General features: G+C 34.6%; 1 protein-coding gene and 1 pseudogene across 8 annotated transcripts in view; both read left to right on the top strand.

Moving 5' to 3' along the window:
- The window catches only part of Prpf40a (pre-mRNA processing factor 40 homolog A), a 53,380-nt gene that overhangs the window by 303 nt on the left and 35,927 nt on the right, over nucleotides 1–17,150 (top strand). For all 8 annotated transcript variants that reach the window (XM_021192049.2, XM_029535942.1, XM_029535947.1 and 5 more), the window contains exons 2-5: nucleotides 852–983; nucleotides 13,797–13,877; nucleotides 14,792–14,822; nucleotides 16,298–16,314. In XM_021192049.2, the coding sequence (XP_021047708.1) occupies nucleotides 852–983; nucleotides 13,797–13,877; nucleotides 14,792–14,822; nucleotides 16,298–16,314 (261 nt within the window). The remainder of the gene's footprint in view (nucleotides 1–851; nucleotides 984–13,796; nucleotides 13,878–14,791; nucleotides 14,823–16,297; nucleotides 16,315–17,150) is intronic.
- On the top strand, nucleotides 16,564–17,023 carry LOC110319532 (annotated as a pseudogene).

Genomic DNA, 17,150 nt, shown 5'->3' with positions numbered 1-17,150 from the left:
AAGAGAGCTGCAGATGGTGGGCTACGTCCCAAGGGGGAGAGGTGGAGGGCGGGAAGGCACAAAGAAATAGGTGGGACCTTGGACGTGCCGGTGGTCTTGGCCTAGGTAGATGCCTTAGGAAGAAGGAAGGTGCTGGGCCCCGGGCGGGCTGTGCATCTGAAAGCCCCGGGCTTGACTTACGGTGGAGAGACCTAAGTCTGTGGGACTTAAGGAGCCGCTGCTGCGCCTTATTTCTCCGGGAGTGGTGGTGATTTGCAGGGCTTGGGGGGATTCCGTTGGGCGAATTGGCTGCGGATACTTAGTTTCAAGCCAGGAACAATGGAAGTATTATATTTTAAGCTCCCTAAAACGGCATGAATTTGTTACTGGCGTTTAGTGTCCTGGGACAGAATGACAGTTGATATTTTAACTCTATTAAAACATGCGTTTCTTAGTGAAGTACGCTTGGGTACCCGCACTCTGTTTTAGGTCTCGTCCATATTAAAGTAATTTTAAGTAGGATAAGCTGGTTATATGTATAAAGGTGACGAAGTTGTGTTCACCGTAAACATTTTTTAAGTTGGAATTCAATACATAATCACCAAGTCTGATCAGTCATTTAACAGTTAAGTCATCGGAGAGGGGTAGTAATCCGCTAATGGGTTTAACTTTTACATTATTTTGAAAAATTTCAGGCTCCTTCTAATAATCACTGTAGTGTAATTAAGATTAAAGTTAGTATATGCTAATCATGTAACTTAATCACAGAGACTTAATATTGTGCCTTAATTGATGGTTTTAGTTGTTGTTTTTGAAATGACATTTTAAAGAAGCATTTAACTGTGTGTCTCTCCCTTTTCATTATTTTTCAGATGGGGCATCCTGGCATGCATTATGCACCAATGGGCATGCACCCTATGGGTCAGAGAGCAAACATGCCTCCTGTACCTCATGGAATGATGCCACAGATGATGCCCCCTATGGGAGGGCCTCCAATGGGACAAGTAAGAAGATGCTTTCACTTTGGCTTGCTTAGTTTTGTTTGATTGTGTCAAGATTTATTTAAGATGTAAGTCAGTGTTGTACTTGCAGCCGTTTAAAGGTTAGTTTATATCCACGGACTATAGTCAAACAAGACAAAACATTACATTGGTCATGTCTGTTACCAAATTTTGAATGTAGCAAGACTGTATAAAAAAAAGTTAACTGACTTCCTCAACAAAGTTAAGATTTTAAAAAAAAAATCTTATAAGCCGGCTGTGGTGGCGCACGCCTTTGATCCCAGCACTTGGGAGGCAGTGGCAGGTGGATTTCTGAGTTCAAGACCATCCTGGGTCTATAGACTGAGTTCCAAGACAGAGAAACCCTATCTTGAAAACCAAGCAAATAATGTAAAGTGAGGGTATACATCTGATCTATTTAACTTAGTGACTTATTTCAGGCATTATAATTATTAATGGTCTAGGAGTAAATACATATCAGAAGATGATCATGGTGAATGTGTCAAGCCTAGCATCAGAAAAATAGTAGTTATAGTTACTTGGGGTTTTCATTTAGAATGAATTTTATTCTTGGAGTATCTTCCTCTTGTTTGGGGTGTGGAGGGATTTTCTGCTCTATTACTAATTTTTCCCTGGACAGTGCCAAATAGGTAGCTCATTTTCTACTTAATTTTTGAATGATAATTGCTTCTACACTCCTACTTGTGCGTTACCCCTTGAGTCTCTAGCACAAATTGTAAATGGATGTTTTTGTAGGAGTGATTGGATTAAAAGGTTTTAAGATGACTCAATAACACCGGTAGATTTTCTAGAGAATGTTCAAGAAAGGCAAGAACTTGAGTTGCAGCATCAACAGTTGTGTCCTATGCTAGGTTCTCTATAATACACTGATTCTTAGGTGGGCTGGGTTATTCCAATTGAATATCTTGATAAGTCATGAAATTTTTGGTTAGCAGAATATTTTAAAAAGTCAGTTGTATATTTTCTTTTGCTAATGAGTACTATTGAGTTTGATAATGGTTTAAGCAATGAAGGCTAAAGTTATTGGTGAAATTACAGTGGAAACAGGAACTTGTTGTGGTTTTTTTGTTTGTCTTTTGTTTTATTTTACTATTAAAGAGTAGAATGGCTCAGTGTTAAGTGGTTTTCTTTTATATTTGGAATATAGCCCTTAATTTTGTATAAGAAAATTGTATTCAAAGGCACCAAACTGAAAAGATTCTGCCTGCAGGAGTTCCTTATATAAAAGATCCTTTTGCTCTGTTACTCTAGAATAACAATACTTTAAAACTCCCTAGGAGATGCAGAGACAACTCTTTTGATTCTTTTCCTGTATCTTTCCATCTCTAAGCAGCACAATACCCTTCTTGTTCTTGGTAGAGCTGCTCAAGCTAGATAATGAGCTTTAAAAAATATTTATTCTCTAAATGCTCTGGTTCTTATTTAAAATTAGTTTCTTTCCACAGAAAGATAAAATAAAACAATTTGCTACTGCCAGATGCTTCTCTCTTTTCTGGGGCCTTCTGTTTCCATTGGGCCAGTCAAGGTAAGTTTTGCAAGGGGTTGACCTGCCTACCCTTGCTGTAACGGTGCTGTTGCACTAGCAGTCCTGAGATGCCAGCTAGTCATTTTTAGTACAGTGCAGATTTGATTTTTTTAAGTAATTGGCATACACTGGTCACAGTTTGTTTTACGGCCCCTTCTCTTTAGCTGTGCCAGTGACCACTTTCCTGATAAGTTTACTTGCTACTTAACACACTTCAGATATTTTGAATTTTGCTTCATGGTTTTCTACTATTTTTTTTAGTCCAGTATGTTCTATGCACCTGATTGTTTAAATGTTTAGCATTCTCACTCTGTGAGGATAATGAATACTTTGGGAGACCAGATCTGAAAGTCTCAAGAAAATTGCTGTTTTCTCAAAATTAGGTCATTATCTAGTGCCCCCTTCCTACCTAAGAGTATGGGTTCTAGCTTATGGTAAAGCTAAGCTGAATCCTTAAGGACTCTAGGATTCTTTCTTAAAGCTCTGTGAACTTTCTCTTAATGATGAACTGATTGTTTTCCTGCATCATTTCTTCTCTTTGCATATGCTCAGGATTATTAATAGTAATTATAATGAAAAGATGATTGAGAAGAAGCAGGGTACCTGTATAGTTTTGCCATCCAGTTTGTTAAAAACTGTTTTAGATTTTTGGGACCAAGGGCTTTATAATCTTCAAAAATAGTTGATCTTTTATAACTGCAGAATTCTGTGTCCATTATTTCATCTAACATGCGCTTATAGTACATGAAAAATAAATTACAATTTCCAGATCACAAGCAAACTTTTCGCCTTGTCATAGTCCCATTTAACGCATGAAACAACTGTATAATTACTTACAGAGATAGCATGTATATCGTGTTAGGTAGCATCCAGAGATGGTTTAAATTATACAAGATGTCCTTTGGTCATATGCACATATTATGGCTTTTTTTTTTAAATGCAAGAGAAAAGTGTGAATTTTGGTATGTGTCAGGATCCTGAAACAGCTCAGCCTCCTGTTATCTGCTGCACTGCCCACATTTAAGTTACTTGGCTTAGACTATCCGAAGATAAAGAAAGTGCTAGATTATTGTGGTCTTTGAAATGTTACTGAATATGACAAGACATTGTATAGTTCTTTATAAAACAGTATGCAAACTAGACAGTAATTATCTAGGGTTAAAAAGGGGTTGCAAAGTTAAAATGCAGCTAGTTACTTCAAGAAGTGATATGTTTACGGTTTTCTACCCTTAATGTATAAGGTAAACTAGAGTGCCATTTTCTCCAGTTGAGGCTGAATCTATTAGCAAATACCTAGAAATAACAAACATAACAACCGTAATTGCTTTCAGGCTTATCTCAATTACCTATCATAGAGTAAATTGTTACCTCCTGATGCAAATAACTTTGGGGAAAGTTATACTTGTCAGTTACAGAATTAAAAGAGTAGACTGCTGGAAAGGACCTTACAAATAAATCAGATAAATGAACTTTAAATAGTATGTGATAGAAGGAACTGTTTTTGCAGGGGTCTTTTTTTATTCTTAAATATTTACTGAAAAAAAATTTTTTGCATAGTAAAAATATTCAAAGTGGTCCAGTAGAAATTTCTGTTAAAATATGATTGTGTATAAAGCTGTCTTTCTCCATATCCATTCAGAATAAAACATATTTTGTCTTTAAAGTATCTTCTTTTCCATTTTCCTTTTCTTTTTGTATGAGCTTTTAAATCACTAAGAACATTAAATTTTGTACTTTTAGTCAGCTGATTTTGCTTTGCCCAACAGAGTGCTGCTAGCTGGCTCTGTTCTTGATTGTTAACTTTCCTCTGATTTATAGAAAGAATGAGATGAAGTCTTGAGCTCCTTTCTGGAGTTAATTAACACTTCATGGTTCAATTTTCTGACTTTATCAAACTTTTATGGATTGATTTGTTTCCTGTTTTGGGGGGTAATTTTTGATATTAGCGAGTAGTTACATCTTGCAAATGAATTTGGTTTTCTTACTTTAATACTGAGAAGACACTCACAAATCCGTAGCAGCCAGGTTGTCCTATTCTGTGACTTGGAGATTCAAGCTTTCTGAGCTGGTTTTCTTGTTTCAGGGCTAATTCTATCTCCTATCAAAAAATAGAAAGTAAAATGAATTTCTTTGTTTAAGAATCTCCAGTATTGCCGGGCGTGGTGACGCACGCCTTTAATCCCAGCACTTGGAAGGCAGAGGCAGGTGGATTTCTGAGTTCAAGGCCAGCCTGGTCTACAAAGTGAGCTCCAGGGCAGCCAGGGCTATACAGAGAAACACTGTCTCGAAAAACCAAAAAAAAAAAAAAAAAAAAAAAAAAAAAAAAAAAAAAGAATCTCCAGTATTGTATATCTGTGACCTAGTGTCTAAATTCCACAGCTTTAAGTTTGAAAGAGCTTCTGTAATACACATCAAAGCAGCATTCAATAATGCATGTTTTTATACTCCCTAATACGAGTTCATACTAATCTTTTCATGGTGCCTTAAATGGTTCTATTAGCTCTTGACTTTAAGCTTATACTGCTGTCCTTGCCTTCTTGCTTTCAAGATCACTATCACCGTGACATCTTTGCTTGCCTAAATTATTTTCTCAAACAGTTTTGAACACTCTTTACCTCCTCTCTAAATTGTTTAACACATTGATATGCTTGGAATTTTTACTGTTTTATTTTGGCACTTGGTGACATTTTCCTCTTTTATTTTTTCCTTGATGTTTTCTGATTTGCTGTTTTCCTAACAAGTAGTAGATTATAAGGTCTTAGCAAGAACTGAGTTGTTCTTGTTAAGAATTGTCAGTGCTGAGCACAGTTCTTGTGCATTCTGGGTGCTCAGTAATACTTGTTGAATGAATGAATTGAATAAGTAGATACTGTTTCCTACAATGCACACTAGAAAGCAACTGATACATGTGTGTCTAGAGGTTACTTGTGACTTTACATTGTCCCTGCTTTTAGTATGGGAATCTTATGACTTTCTCATTTAGCAAAAATAGATAAAATGAAATAAATTAGGTTTTTTTGGAGTCTTGTTTTGTTTTGGTAAAGAAATCTAAGCCGGGCAGTGGTGGTACACACCTTTAATCCCAGCACTTGGGAGGCAGGTGGATTTCTGAGTTCAAGACCAGAAATGAGTTCCAGAACAGCCAGGGCTACACAGAAAAACCCTGTCTCGGGGGAAAAAAAAAGAAGAAAAAAGCAATCTAAATACTTCTACTTAATGATATGCGCATGTATTTCTAGCTATGTCATGTCATTGAGGATGAAATCTTGCCATGTATATATGTCTTTATAACATAAAAGGTGAATTATAATAGGCTTTGCAGAGATAATCAATCCATTGGTATTTAAATTTATCTCACTAATGAGATGCTTTATTTTATTTTTAATATTAGCCAGTCATTAAAAGCGCATAATAATTTTTAGGCTATCTACTTGAAATTCCCAAATCTACGTAGATTCTTTGCATTTCCTTCTCTCAAGCAAATGCTTTTCTTTATAAAGAACATTATCCTAGGGCAAATGTTTTCACTTTTATACTGCGGTTCGATTTCGACAGATTTTGCTAGTAAGACTACAGATGTGCTTCTTTCCGCTACTATGTAGATGGTAACTCGTTTAAATATGAACTCATTCAAAACTTGAAAGGCAGTAATATTTTTAAGTATTTAATGTTTGAAATGATCCAAGACTTCTTTTTTTTTTTTTTTTTTTTTTTTTGTTTTTCGAGACAGGGTTTCTCTGTATAGCCCTGGCTGTCCTGGAACTCACTTTGTAGACCAGGCTGGCCTCGAACTCAGAAATCTGTCTGCCTCTGCCTCCCAAGTGCTAGGATTAAAGGCGTGCACCACCACGCCCAGCTCCAAGAAGACGTCTATTTGATAGAATCTCTCTCTTTGAGGTTATTGTGAGTCTCGCATGAAAGTTGTAAAAGTGTATTTATCCATCCACCACCTTGCTAGGAGCATCTCAGTCATGCATACTACCAACAGTTTTTCCAGTGTTTACCTAGAAAAAATGGACCTGTTTTGAAGGTTTATAAGTAAGAATGGGTAGATTATGTTCTCTTGTTGAAGTTGTTCCTAGTTTTTCATTTGGTTATCTTATACCTTCATTCTTAGACAGCTGTGTCTCTTTTTAATGTTCTTAGTATAAATATGGCATGTGTATCTTGATCTTAAGAGTGTGTGTGAATTGATTGGCATGACTGAGAGTGTCAGACTGTTCCTGGACACTTAGAAATGTTGTAGATATGAGTCTAGTCAATTTACCAATTTAAGGTATGGTCAGTTGTAATTAGCAGATAATAAAGATAATATATTTGCTTTAGTGAGCTTAAATCTGTTACTTTTTAGTATGCTTAAAATGGGTTTTGTGCTGTTAGGCATGTATATTGAAGGACTTAATGCTAGCAATTGAGGACTGTCCTAGGTTGAAATACAGTTTGCTGTACTGTACCTAAGGCTCTAATTTTTCAGTTAAATAAAATTTTTGTATGGTTTATCTTAAACTTTGATTTTTTTTTCTAATGAAAATTCTTGCTACTGTGTACACAGACTTACATTCATTTTTCCTCATCTTCAGAACCTTCCGTTCCTTTTGACAACATGGATTTAGAATCACATATTTCGTTGTGTAGGATGGGAAGGTTGCTGCTCCTGTAAATGAAACTTCAGTAATGTTTCAGTCACCTTAACAGCTGCATATATGCTAGTAGTCTGACAAGAGTACAGTGGAGTGAAAATTTTTATGATGTATTTTTTTTACTCTTCACTTTCTACATTTAGATATAAAAATACTTTGTATTACTTGTCCTCTAGTATTTATATTTAGTACAGTAATGATACAATGACATAACAGTCTTGTGGTCATAGCACAACGTAATGCTCGTGTGTTTCTGATAATATATTACTTTACCAGTCATTTTAAAGATCTCATATAAGTCATTCATGGTGCATAATACTTGAGTTATTCATAGAACCAATAGAATCTATTGCTGATTTATGTACTTACACACTATTTCTGGTTTATGTGTTTACTATGCTATGCTTTTTATTGGTTTGGAATGTACTTTATTTACAAAAACAAACTCATTGTAATAGTTACATGTTACGTGTACAGTAGCCTCATACATCTTAATGTTCACTGGACCTCTTGATAAATGAAAAGGGTACATACAGTGATTGACCTGTCATATAAGTTTCTGTATTACACATTGCATAATAACAAAATCACATGTTATGGTTATCATTGAGCGTGTCTGCTGTTAAGTGAAGCATGCTGTGTTTAATGTTACAACATACCCTTTTAGTACTACAAAAGTATAAAGGCTTAAATAGAAGTAATATTGAATCTATCTTGAAGAAAATAAAAGGGGGATTATAATGGTCTGTGTCCTAAAGAAGGCTTTAGATGACAATTTTAGTACAAAGTTTAGTCTTTAATTTTGTAAAACTTAAGAGCCACTATTGTTTATGTTTTTCTAGTTGAATTTAGAACTTTATTGCAACTAGAAAAAGAAGTGGTACTCATTTTTATTCCACTACACTTATATATTTATGTTGCATAATCTGTTGTAAAGGATTATAATTTTGTCATGTTTATATATGCTTTGAGAAATTCATATACCTTACCGAATTTAATCTTCTTGTCTGAAAACTGTTGGCCCAGTTTGTCCAGGTTATATTTGGTAACTGGATGGTCTAGAGAGCTAAGTGAATTTTATACTAACATTGCAGAACCAGCATTAAATGTGGTACTTAGTCTAGATTTGACTTCTTATTACATGTATTGATTTCTATTGTAGGTATTAAGTTTATACTGTTCGCTAGATGGGCCTTTAATGGAAAAAAAAAAGTAGAGAAATAGACAAAGAATGGCTGAGGAAAAGGATTATTTAGAAAGTTATCTTACTGTAAAAGGTTTAGAACAGCAATAATATTGTTAGTTGGTCTTTCATGTTTTCAGGTGCTACACTTAGATTTAGTCACCAATGACAAAAGTGTTTAGAGAAATATTTGTGTCTATACTGAATGTGTGCAGACATTTTTGCAATATATAGCATTTAATATTTATTAGGTAATATAAGAAATCTAGACATGATTTAAAATTTACCAGGTGAATGAATGGATTATATATAAATGTGTTACCACTTTTTATGAGATGAGCATTTGGAGATTTTGTTATCCATTAGGTAGTGCTAGAATTATGAGTACTGTGAGACAACTCAGTAGCTCCTAGCTTATCTTGTAGCTTTGATTGAGCATGATTTTAATTGTATTTTGTTGTATTTGATTTCCTACAATAAGTCCTGTCAGGTAATGTGTTTACTGTTGATGAGAATGGAGGTCCAGAGAGGTCAATATCAAAGCAGCCCAAGGTCCCAGAGCTGTTAAGTAGTCAAGCTAGGGTAGGAATTCTGCTTGTCTGACAGTAGCTGTGCTGAGCTCAGTTGGGCTCTTATATAAAATTGTAAAATTAAGCCAGGCAGCCCTAGCACTTGCCTTTAATTTCTGTGTTTAGGAGGCAGAGGCAGGCATATCTCTTGAGTTTGAGGATAGCCAAGGCTATACAGAGAAATCTTTCATAGGAGAAAAAAAAATACTTAGATTATGTAATCAGTTGCATTTAACCACCTCAGAAGAAGTTTTCTTATTAGCTATGTATGTTCCAAGATTCCCTGTGGATTCCTAAAACCAAGCCATATATGCATGTTTACTGTTGTTTCCAAGATGCCCTGCTGGGTTGCCTTGTAATTCTTTCCTTGGACATTTTATGCCCTGATACCTTACTTGTATCATTCCTATACTTAGGGTTTGGGGCCATTGTTAAGTAAAATGAGGGTTACTTGAACTTATATACACACACACACATACTACAATATGTCAAAGGTAGAACTAGTATGCAAGACTGGTTGGTAGGAGCTACAACTATGGCAGGTGTACTAAGAAAACCACATAGTTTAAAAACTTGTGGATTTTTATTATTGGTTATTTTATTTCTTACATTCCTAATGTTGTCTCCCTTTCCAATTTTTCCTGAGCAAACCCCTATCCCACGCCCCCTCCCCCTGCATCTGTGAGGGTGCTCCCCCACGCACCTACTCCAGCCTCACTGCCCTAGCATCCCCCTATACTGGGGCATCGAGCCTCCACAGGACCAAGGGCCTCTCTTCCCATTGATACCAGATAAGGCCATCCTCTACTACATATGCAGCTGTAGCCATGGGTCCAGCTCCTTTGGTTGGTCCCTCCTTTGGTTGGTGGTTTAGTCCCTGGGAGCTCTAAGGGGTCTGGTTGGTTGATGTTGTTGTTCTTCCTGTGGGGTTGCAATCCCCTTCAGCTCCTTCAGAGCATGCTCATCTGTATTGATCAGGCTCTGGCAGAGCTTCTAGGGACAGGCTCTTGTTAGCAAGAGCTTCTTGGCATCGAAGCTTGTGGATTTGTTTTTAAAGTTTTCACATAAATATTCTCAGACCTACGTTGGCTATAGGTTACTGAATCTGGAATGCAAAGCTATTTTTTACTAACTTTAGAATTTCTAAGTTTGTAGGTTATATTTAGTAAACTGATTTTGAATAATGGTTGACTTACTAAATATTTTCTATATATTAAATTGAAAATGTTTACTGTGTATATATATTTAATAGAGAATATTTTCACTTTACATTAGACTGTTTTATTTTGTAATTGTTGCTATTTTGAGATGGGGATATCTGATCCCCTTATGAGTTACAGATAATTGTGAGCCTCCGAGTAGGTACTGAGAACTGAACCAGAGTTCTGGAAGCGTGGTGGTCGGTGCTCTTAAATGCTGAGCCATCTGTCCAGCCCTTTGTTCAGCTTCTGTAGCACTGATGCTGCTTTTATTGCCTATTTTTATAAAAATAAAGTGATAAAGCACTCATTTATATTTAACACTAGAAGCTTTCCGGGATGCTAAGAGCAATAGAATAGGTTGTGTGGTTGGCATTCCTTTTTATTCATTGGTTATTGTCCTCTAGCTAGTGCTTCTTCTATCTATTATCCCTCCACTACTGCACACTGAATGCAAGGCCTCATGCATACTAGACAAGTGTTCTACTATTGATCATACATCTGCAGTTCTATTTTTATCTTTAGGCAAGATCTTGATGGGGAAATTGTCCACACTGATCCTGAATGGGTTTTTCTTCCTCAGCCATAAGTGTAGTTAGTAAGAGATTTATTATGAGTGTCATTTATAATACCTAGCTTGAGTATCTTCAACTGGCTCTAAAACTCCCCGGACTTCAGAGCTAGAGAGATGACTCAGTGGTTAAGAGCATTGACTGTTGTTAGTCCTCAGTTATACTTTTCCCGAAATACTGTCTCTGGTCTTAATAAATAACAGTTGTTTTTATTATTATTATTATTATACTTTATATGTTGACCAAAGTAGAAGAAATGGAAATTTGAAAAAAAAAACCAGCATTTTTATTTTATAATGCTATTTCATATTATGCTAATGTGAATGAATGGCCATTTGTGCTTAGAAAATGAAGTGTTTCTTGAAATTGCTATGGCAGTATAGTGATTAAGAATTTTTTCTTAGCCGGGCGGTGGTGGCACACGCCTTTAATTCCAGCACTTGGGAGGCAAAAAAAAAAGAAAGAAAAAAAGAAAAAGAAAAAAAAAAAGGATTTTTTCTTTTTTAACAAATATGTCATTTTATTGAACTTGAAGGTTTACTAACAATGGGGGGATGGCAAATAAGAAATCTAAGAGACTTTACAATTAGAGTTGGCTATGCCCTCCATGTGATGCAAGAAACTTTTAACTTACCATGCCAAAGACAACAAAGAAACTTGCCTGACTCTGTTTTTGTTTGAGAAGAAAAGATACACCACTGCTGAGTATTTAAAATATAAGCCACTTTTCTGTACATTTACAGCCTGGATTCACTTTTGTTAACACTGATATTAAAACAGCAAAAGGAATGTATTACAAAGAATTTCATTAGTCTCAAATTGGGGATTCTGCCAAGTAACTAGTATAACTGAATCCAACTCCTTGCAAAGAATTTAACTTCAGAGATAGCAAATGTAAAATAAAATGTCCCTGTGTGTTTTGTGTTTAGGATAATAAAAATAGGAATCATTGTAACATTTCCTAAGTAGATAATAGGGGCTCAGGGAACTAGGTCATTCTACCATTTCCAAAATGCTGAGAACTCCAGATAAACTAAATTTTTAATAGTAGTTTTGTATAAAATATAGTATCTTGCATAAAGATGTTCTTTAGTTTCATATTCATACCACCAGTTTCACTTTTAGAATATTTATTATATAAAATTTCAAAGCTCACAATAAGTTTGTAACTAAGCTTTGCCTGCCAGGACTTTAATGGAAAATGCTGAAGAAAACCGTGCCTTTGTATTTTTCTATCACATCTCATTTTCTAACCATAACTGAATTCTGCACTACTGAACAATTGTGAAGTGTTTAAGGATTTGGGAAATAGGAAGGACAGTGAAAGAGACAATTATGCCAAAGTCTTTGTGTTCTTTATTTGGTTTTGAATATTTATTGTTTCTTTGATCTGGACTAAAACTTGCACCTCTATTATGGGAGTTTTGTAGCTTTTTTAAAATGGGATTTTTGTCTTTATGTTAAAGTCAAAATATTTCAACTGAAGTTGTATTAGTTTACTCAGACTATTGTTACTGCAGGTAATAATGAAGTTTTTTTGCTTTGTTTTGTTTTGTTTAGTACTATACATTTTAAAATACTTTTTATTTCACCCTTAGGAGAAGTTACTATTTTTCTTTTAGGTTTTTAAAACTTCCACTTCTGAAATTATATTAGGGTTCTAGTTTGGACTCTTAGATTCCCACTGTGGCTTTCTCATGTTACCTGTTCAGTTCAATGTTGTTTTCTAACGCACAGATAGAAGGCTTTGGAAGCATCTGTCTTTGCTATTTCTTTTTCCTTAACATATATATATATATATATATATATACATACATACATACATACATACATATATATATATTGGTTAAAATTTGGAGGCGTTTGTGCTTGTTTTCAGATCTTATTCTTTTTATAAAGTATTATTTTGAGCATACATTCCAAGTAATCTAGCAAATTCTCTAAGTATATTGCTACCCAATAGTTTAAGTAATTTTTAGCAGATTTTTAATGTTAACCTCATGCTGGTCTACAGGTATTCTAATTCTAGCCCATTTCACTTTGCATTTTCACAAGTAATAAAACTGAACATAGATATTCTTACCTATTTTCCTATTGATCAATGTGTTTATTTTTCTGTTCCTATTTTGTAGCTTGTTCATTTAATTTGAAATTTGAATAACCACTTTCCTTGTCCTGGTGCTGTAGTTATTGAAATTTGTATCACCCTACAAGTTTCCTTTCAAAAGATATTCAATATATTACAGTCAAAATTCTAACATGGTAGCCGGGTGGTGGTGGTGCACGCCTTTAATCCCAGCACTTGGGAGGTAGAGGCAGGTGGATTTCTGAATTCAAGGACAGACTGGTCTACAAAGTGAGTTCCAGGACAGCCAGGGCTATACAGAGAAACCTTGTTTCGAAAACAAAAACAACAACAACAACAACAAAAGTTCTAATATGGTACTATATTTTATATAACATAGGTGAATATTTTGATCAAATCCTTTAGAAAGTAAATTTTCATGATTTTTATTCATGCTTAGCTTAGTCCTTATTCAGATTTTAATTGCTGTCCTTAACAGACTAACATAAATTCTCAAAACTAGTATGATCAGATATTTATGTACTTTTCTGTATTTATAATTAAAAGGCACTTATATAAATTTCAAGTCAGTGTTTAGATTTTAAGCACCTTTGATGTACGATTTTGAAAAAGACCAGATTACTGTAAAGTTTATCTAGTAAAGATTTAAGAATAAAAGGTAAAAATACTGAAACTTTTTTGGTCTTATATTCTCTTGTTCCAAAAAAGGAAGAAATTGTTTTATTAAGAATAAAAGGAAATGAATAGTCTCAAGTTTGACTTAGAATAATACAAAGTCTGTTCTTCTAAATAAACTTAATTAAGATTTTTTTTTTTACCATACATATGATTTATGGCGTAAGTATCGGAACAGGATCATCAGAAAATACTTCATTCATTCAGCAAGCACTTACTAAGCATATTATCCATATACTATAGTAGCATAGTTTCAGTGAATTATATTCTTAAATTGTATACTTACAGTCCTAGAAAAGAAAGTTTTGGTCTTACATGGTAACCATTTTTTTAACTTCTATTTTAGATGCCTGGAATGATGTCTTCAGTAATGTCAGGAATGATGATGTCTCATATGTCTCAGGCTTCCATGCAACCTGCCTTACCGGTTGGTAATCTTATGAAAAAAATTATTTTCTGTGTTTTGATTACTTTCATGTATAAGTAATAATGTGCATGTACTTTATAGGACACCCCAAAATTAAAGTATAATGTGGAAATTGTAATAGAGCATTGCATTGCAACATATATACATGTTCAGTGGTAAAACTAGTTCTGTAAGAAGTAAGGCATGTAAACCATTGTAAGGGGAAAACATTTTAGTAGTCATATTTTCAGACGTGACATTTAATTTATTAAGTGCTATTAAAAATTGACATTCAACTTAAAAATTGACATTCAACTTAAAAATGAGAAGATTTAATTTTTTGAAATGCCAATTTTGGTAAAACTTGTTGCAAATTAACTTAGAATGTTCTTGAATAGAGACTTACCATCATACTCAGGTAGTAATTTGGTGATATATAAATACTGTAATACTTGCTTAAGCCTGTTTATTTCCTGAGATCCTATTGGTTTTAATGAATGGGTATGGCATACTTATTTGGATAAAGTTTTTAGTGTTTTAGTCAAATTACTATATTTATTAACATTTGCATATGTTACATTACAACAATATGTTGAGGAATCTTAAGGCCCTATTTCTGATATATTAATATTGGTGAGTTTTGTTGCTTAATTAGTAGAAGTTGTTTTTCAGGGCTTTGGGGATGTCAGAATTGAGAGGGGAAGGTTGTGTTTCTGCATACAATTGATAACCATGTAGTGTCTTAAAGTAATTAAGTTACCCCAACTTTGATGGTCTCTTGAAATATTTATCAAGCCTGGGAGTTGAAACTTCTAGAAATATTAGTCTTTTAGTGGCTTACGGATTACACATGAAACTAATTTACATTGCATTGTTTCTATAAAATATAGTTTAAATGATTTTGAATGTTAGTAATTTAATTTCTCTTTTTGCAGCCTGGAGTTAATAGTATGGATGTAGCAGCAGGTATGTCTACAGTATATGATGGACTTCGTTTGGAAAGATGCAGTCGTATTACAACAAGGAATGAAAGTGGTATCTGGGCCTGAAGAGATAGTTCAACAGAAGTACTTGCTGGATTTTTGTTTGGTTTGGTTTGGTTTTTTTTCCAGAAGACCTGGCCTTAATTCCCCATTCTTACATGGTTAACAACCTCTTGTAATTCCAGGTCCAGGGGATCTGATGCCTTCTTCTGTCCTTCTTGGGCACCAGGCATGCATGTGGAATACATACATATGTGCTAATAAGCCACTCATGCACATAAAATTAAATAGCTTTTTAAACTGATCTTTATGATCAGTTCTTAATATTTTTTCAATATCTAACAATAGATAGTATTCACAACTGAATCCTTAAGTCAGATTTATTGTACAAATTCTTTGGTTCTCATTTTTTATATTCTGTGATGAGTATTAAATACTTAAAATTTATATTGGAACATTTGATCTGAATTTCAGTGTTTAACAATCTCACCTAAATTCCTTTTCTTTATTATAGATGCTACTAAATACAATAATGCCTCTGTCAACAAAATCAGAGTCAGAATATTTACACAATGAACTCTACTGTGTACATATTTCTACTTAGGGAACATAGGAACGGATAGTAGCTCCACTTTTTAGATATGAAGTATTTGTTGTTCTTGAACTTCTGTTTTACAATCTTTGCTTTCTCTTTTACTTATTTTAAGTTGACTGGTTGCTAAAGTTGACATTATTTGTGTGTGCTTTATCACTAACACCTGAAAATCCCTTTCCTCATAAAGATACACACACAAATACACACATACACATGTATCAACATAAAGATGTGTGTGTATGTGTGTGTGTGTGTATCCCATATATGATATATATGTGTGCCATATATTTATGCAGTAGTATAGGATAGCACTAACAAAACTTTTTTGTGCTGGTAGAAATGTTCGATAACCTATACTATCAAATACAGTTGCTACTAGCTACATGTAACTGAGTATTTGAAATGTGCTCAGTATAATTCAGGAACCACTATTTTAAGAAAATTATTTAATTGTAATTTGAATTTTAAGCAGGAATGTGTGGTGGTAGCTTATGTTATACAATAGCGCATGCATAGGATCAAAGGAACTGAGTGTGGCAGGAGTTACAGAGAACAGAACATTGTTGTATTTCAGTAGCATATATAATAAAGAAAGGAATTTAGGTGAGATTGACACTTAAGAACAGCCAGAAAGCATAATGAATGTTTCTTATTTGGCAGCTGACAATTAACTTTGGAGATTGAAAGCTCAAGTTCTGAAAATGCTTTATGCTATAGATGTTTTATTTGCGGGATGGAAAGCAAGCAAACAGGTAATATAGGACAGCTCATAAGCTTTAGTAAGAATAAAGAGGAAGAAACAATGATAAGTATTGGAACTGTTAAGGAGCCTATCACTTACCACTGAATATTTTGTCTTTTAGGTGCAGCATCTGGTGCAGTAAGTATAGTTCCTTATATTTCATTTACATGCTGAATTTATCCTTGGTTTCTGGAGATTATTTGCTAAGCCATCTTTAGTTTTCCGTGCCAAATGTTGAAATTTTTTATTTTAAAAAATAATTTTGATGAATGTTAGGAGAGATTGTTACTATTTTATGTGGCTATTTCAAAATACGAAGGCCAACTACTTTAAAGAAAACAGATTGTTGGTGTTCCAGTCGCCTCTGGCAGACGAATCACTGCCAAGATGTAGATTTTTGTAAACACCCCTATGGGAAAGACCATTACTCTGGAGTTGAACCCTTATCTGCTATAGAAAATGTAAACTCTAAGATCAAGGATAAGGAAGGATTCTTCCTGATCAGCAGAGGCTGCTCCCTGCTAGTAAGCAGTTGGAAGATGCCGTACTTTGTCTAACCTCCGCATTCACAGTGACTCCACCCCTCATCCTGGTTGAGACTTCATGGTGGTGCTGAGAAAAGAGTCTTTCTTTCCCAAGAAGAATAAGCACAGGAGAAAGGCTGAGTTTGCTATGCTGAAAGGTGGATAAAAATGCAAAGTTAGTTGCCTTTGTCGAGAGTCTCCTTCTGATGAAAGTGGTACCAGAGATTTCATGCTCAGACAGTTTGACAGACATCACTGTGGCGAGTGTTATCTGACTTAACTGCTTCAACAAACCAAAAGTCGAGGAGTTGTATGTGAGTTAATAAGAAGACAAGAATTAGGGTGAGGGTGGGGAAGAAAAGGAGGTGTTTGAAGCTGGAAAGATGGCTCTGTGGTAAAAGTGCTTGTTGTACAAGCATGAGAGCCTAATTTCAAATCTCTTATCTCTAA

The sequence above is a fragment of the Mus pahari genome, chromosome 3 (assembly GCF_900095145.1).
Source record: "Mus pahari chromosome 3, PAHARI_EIJ_v1.1, whole genome shotgun sequence".
NCBI classification, from domain to species: Eukaryota; Metazoa; Chordata; class Mammalia; order Rodentia; family Muridae; genus Mus; species Mus pahari.
The sequence above is the reverse complement of the archived record's forward strand: the minus strand, read 5'-3'. Positions and strand labels throughout refer to the sequence as shown.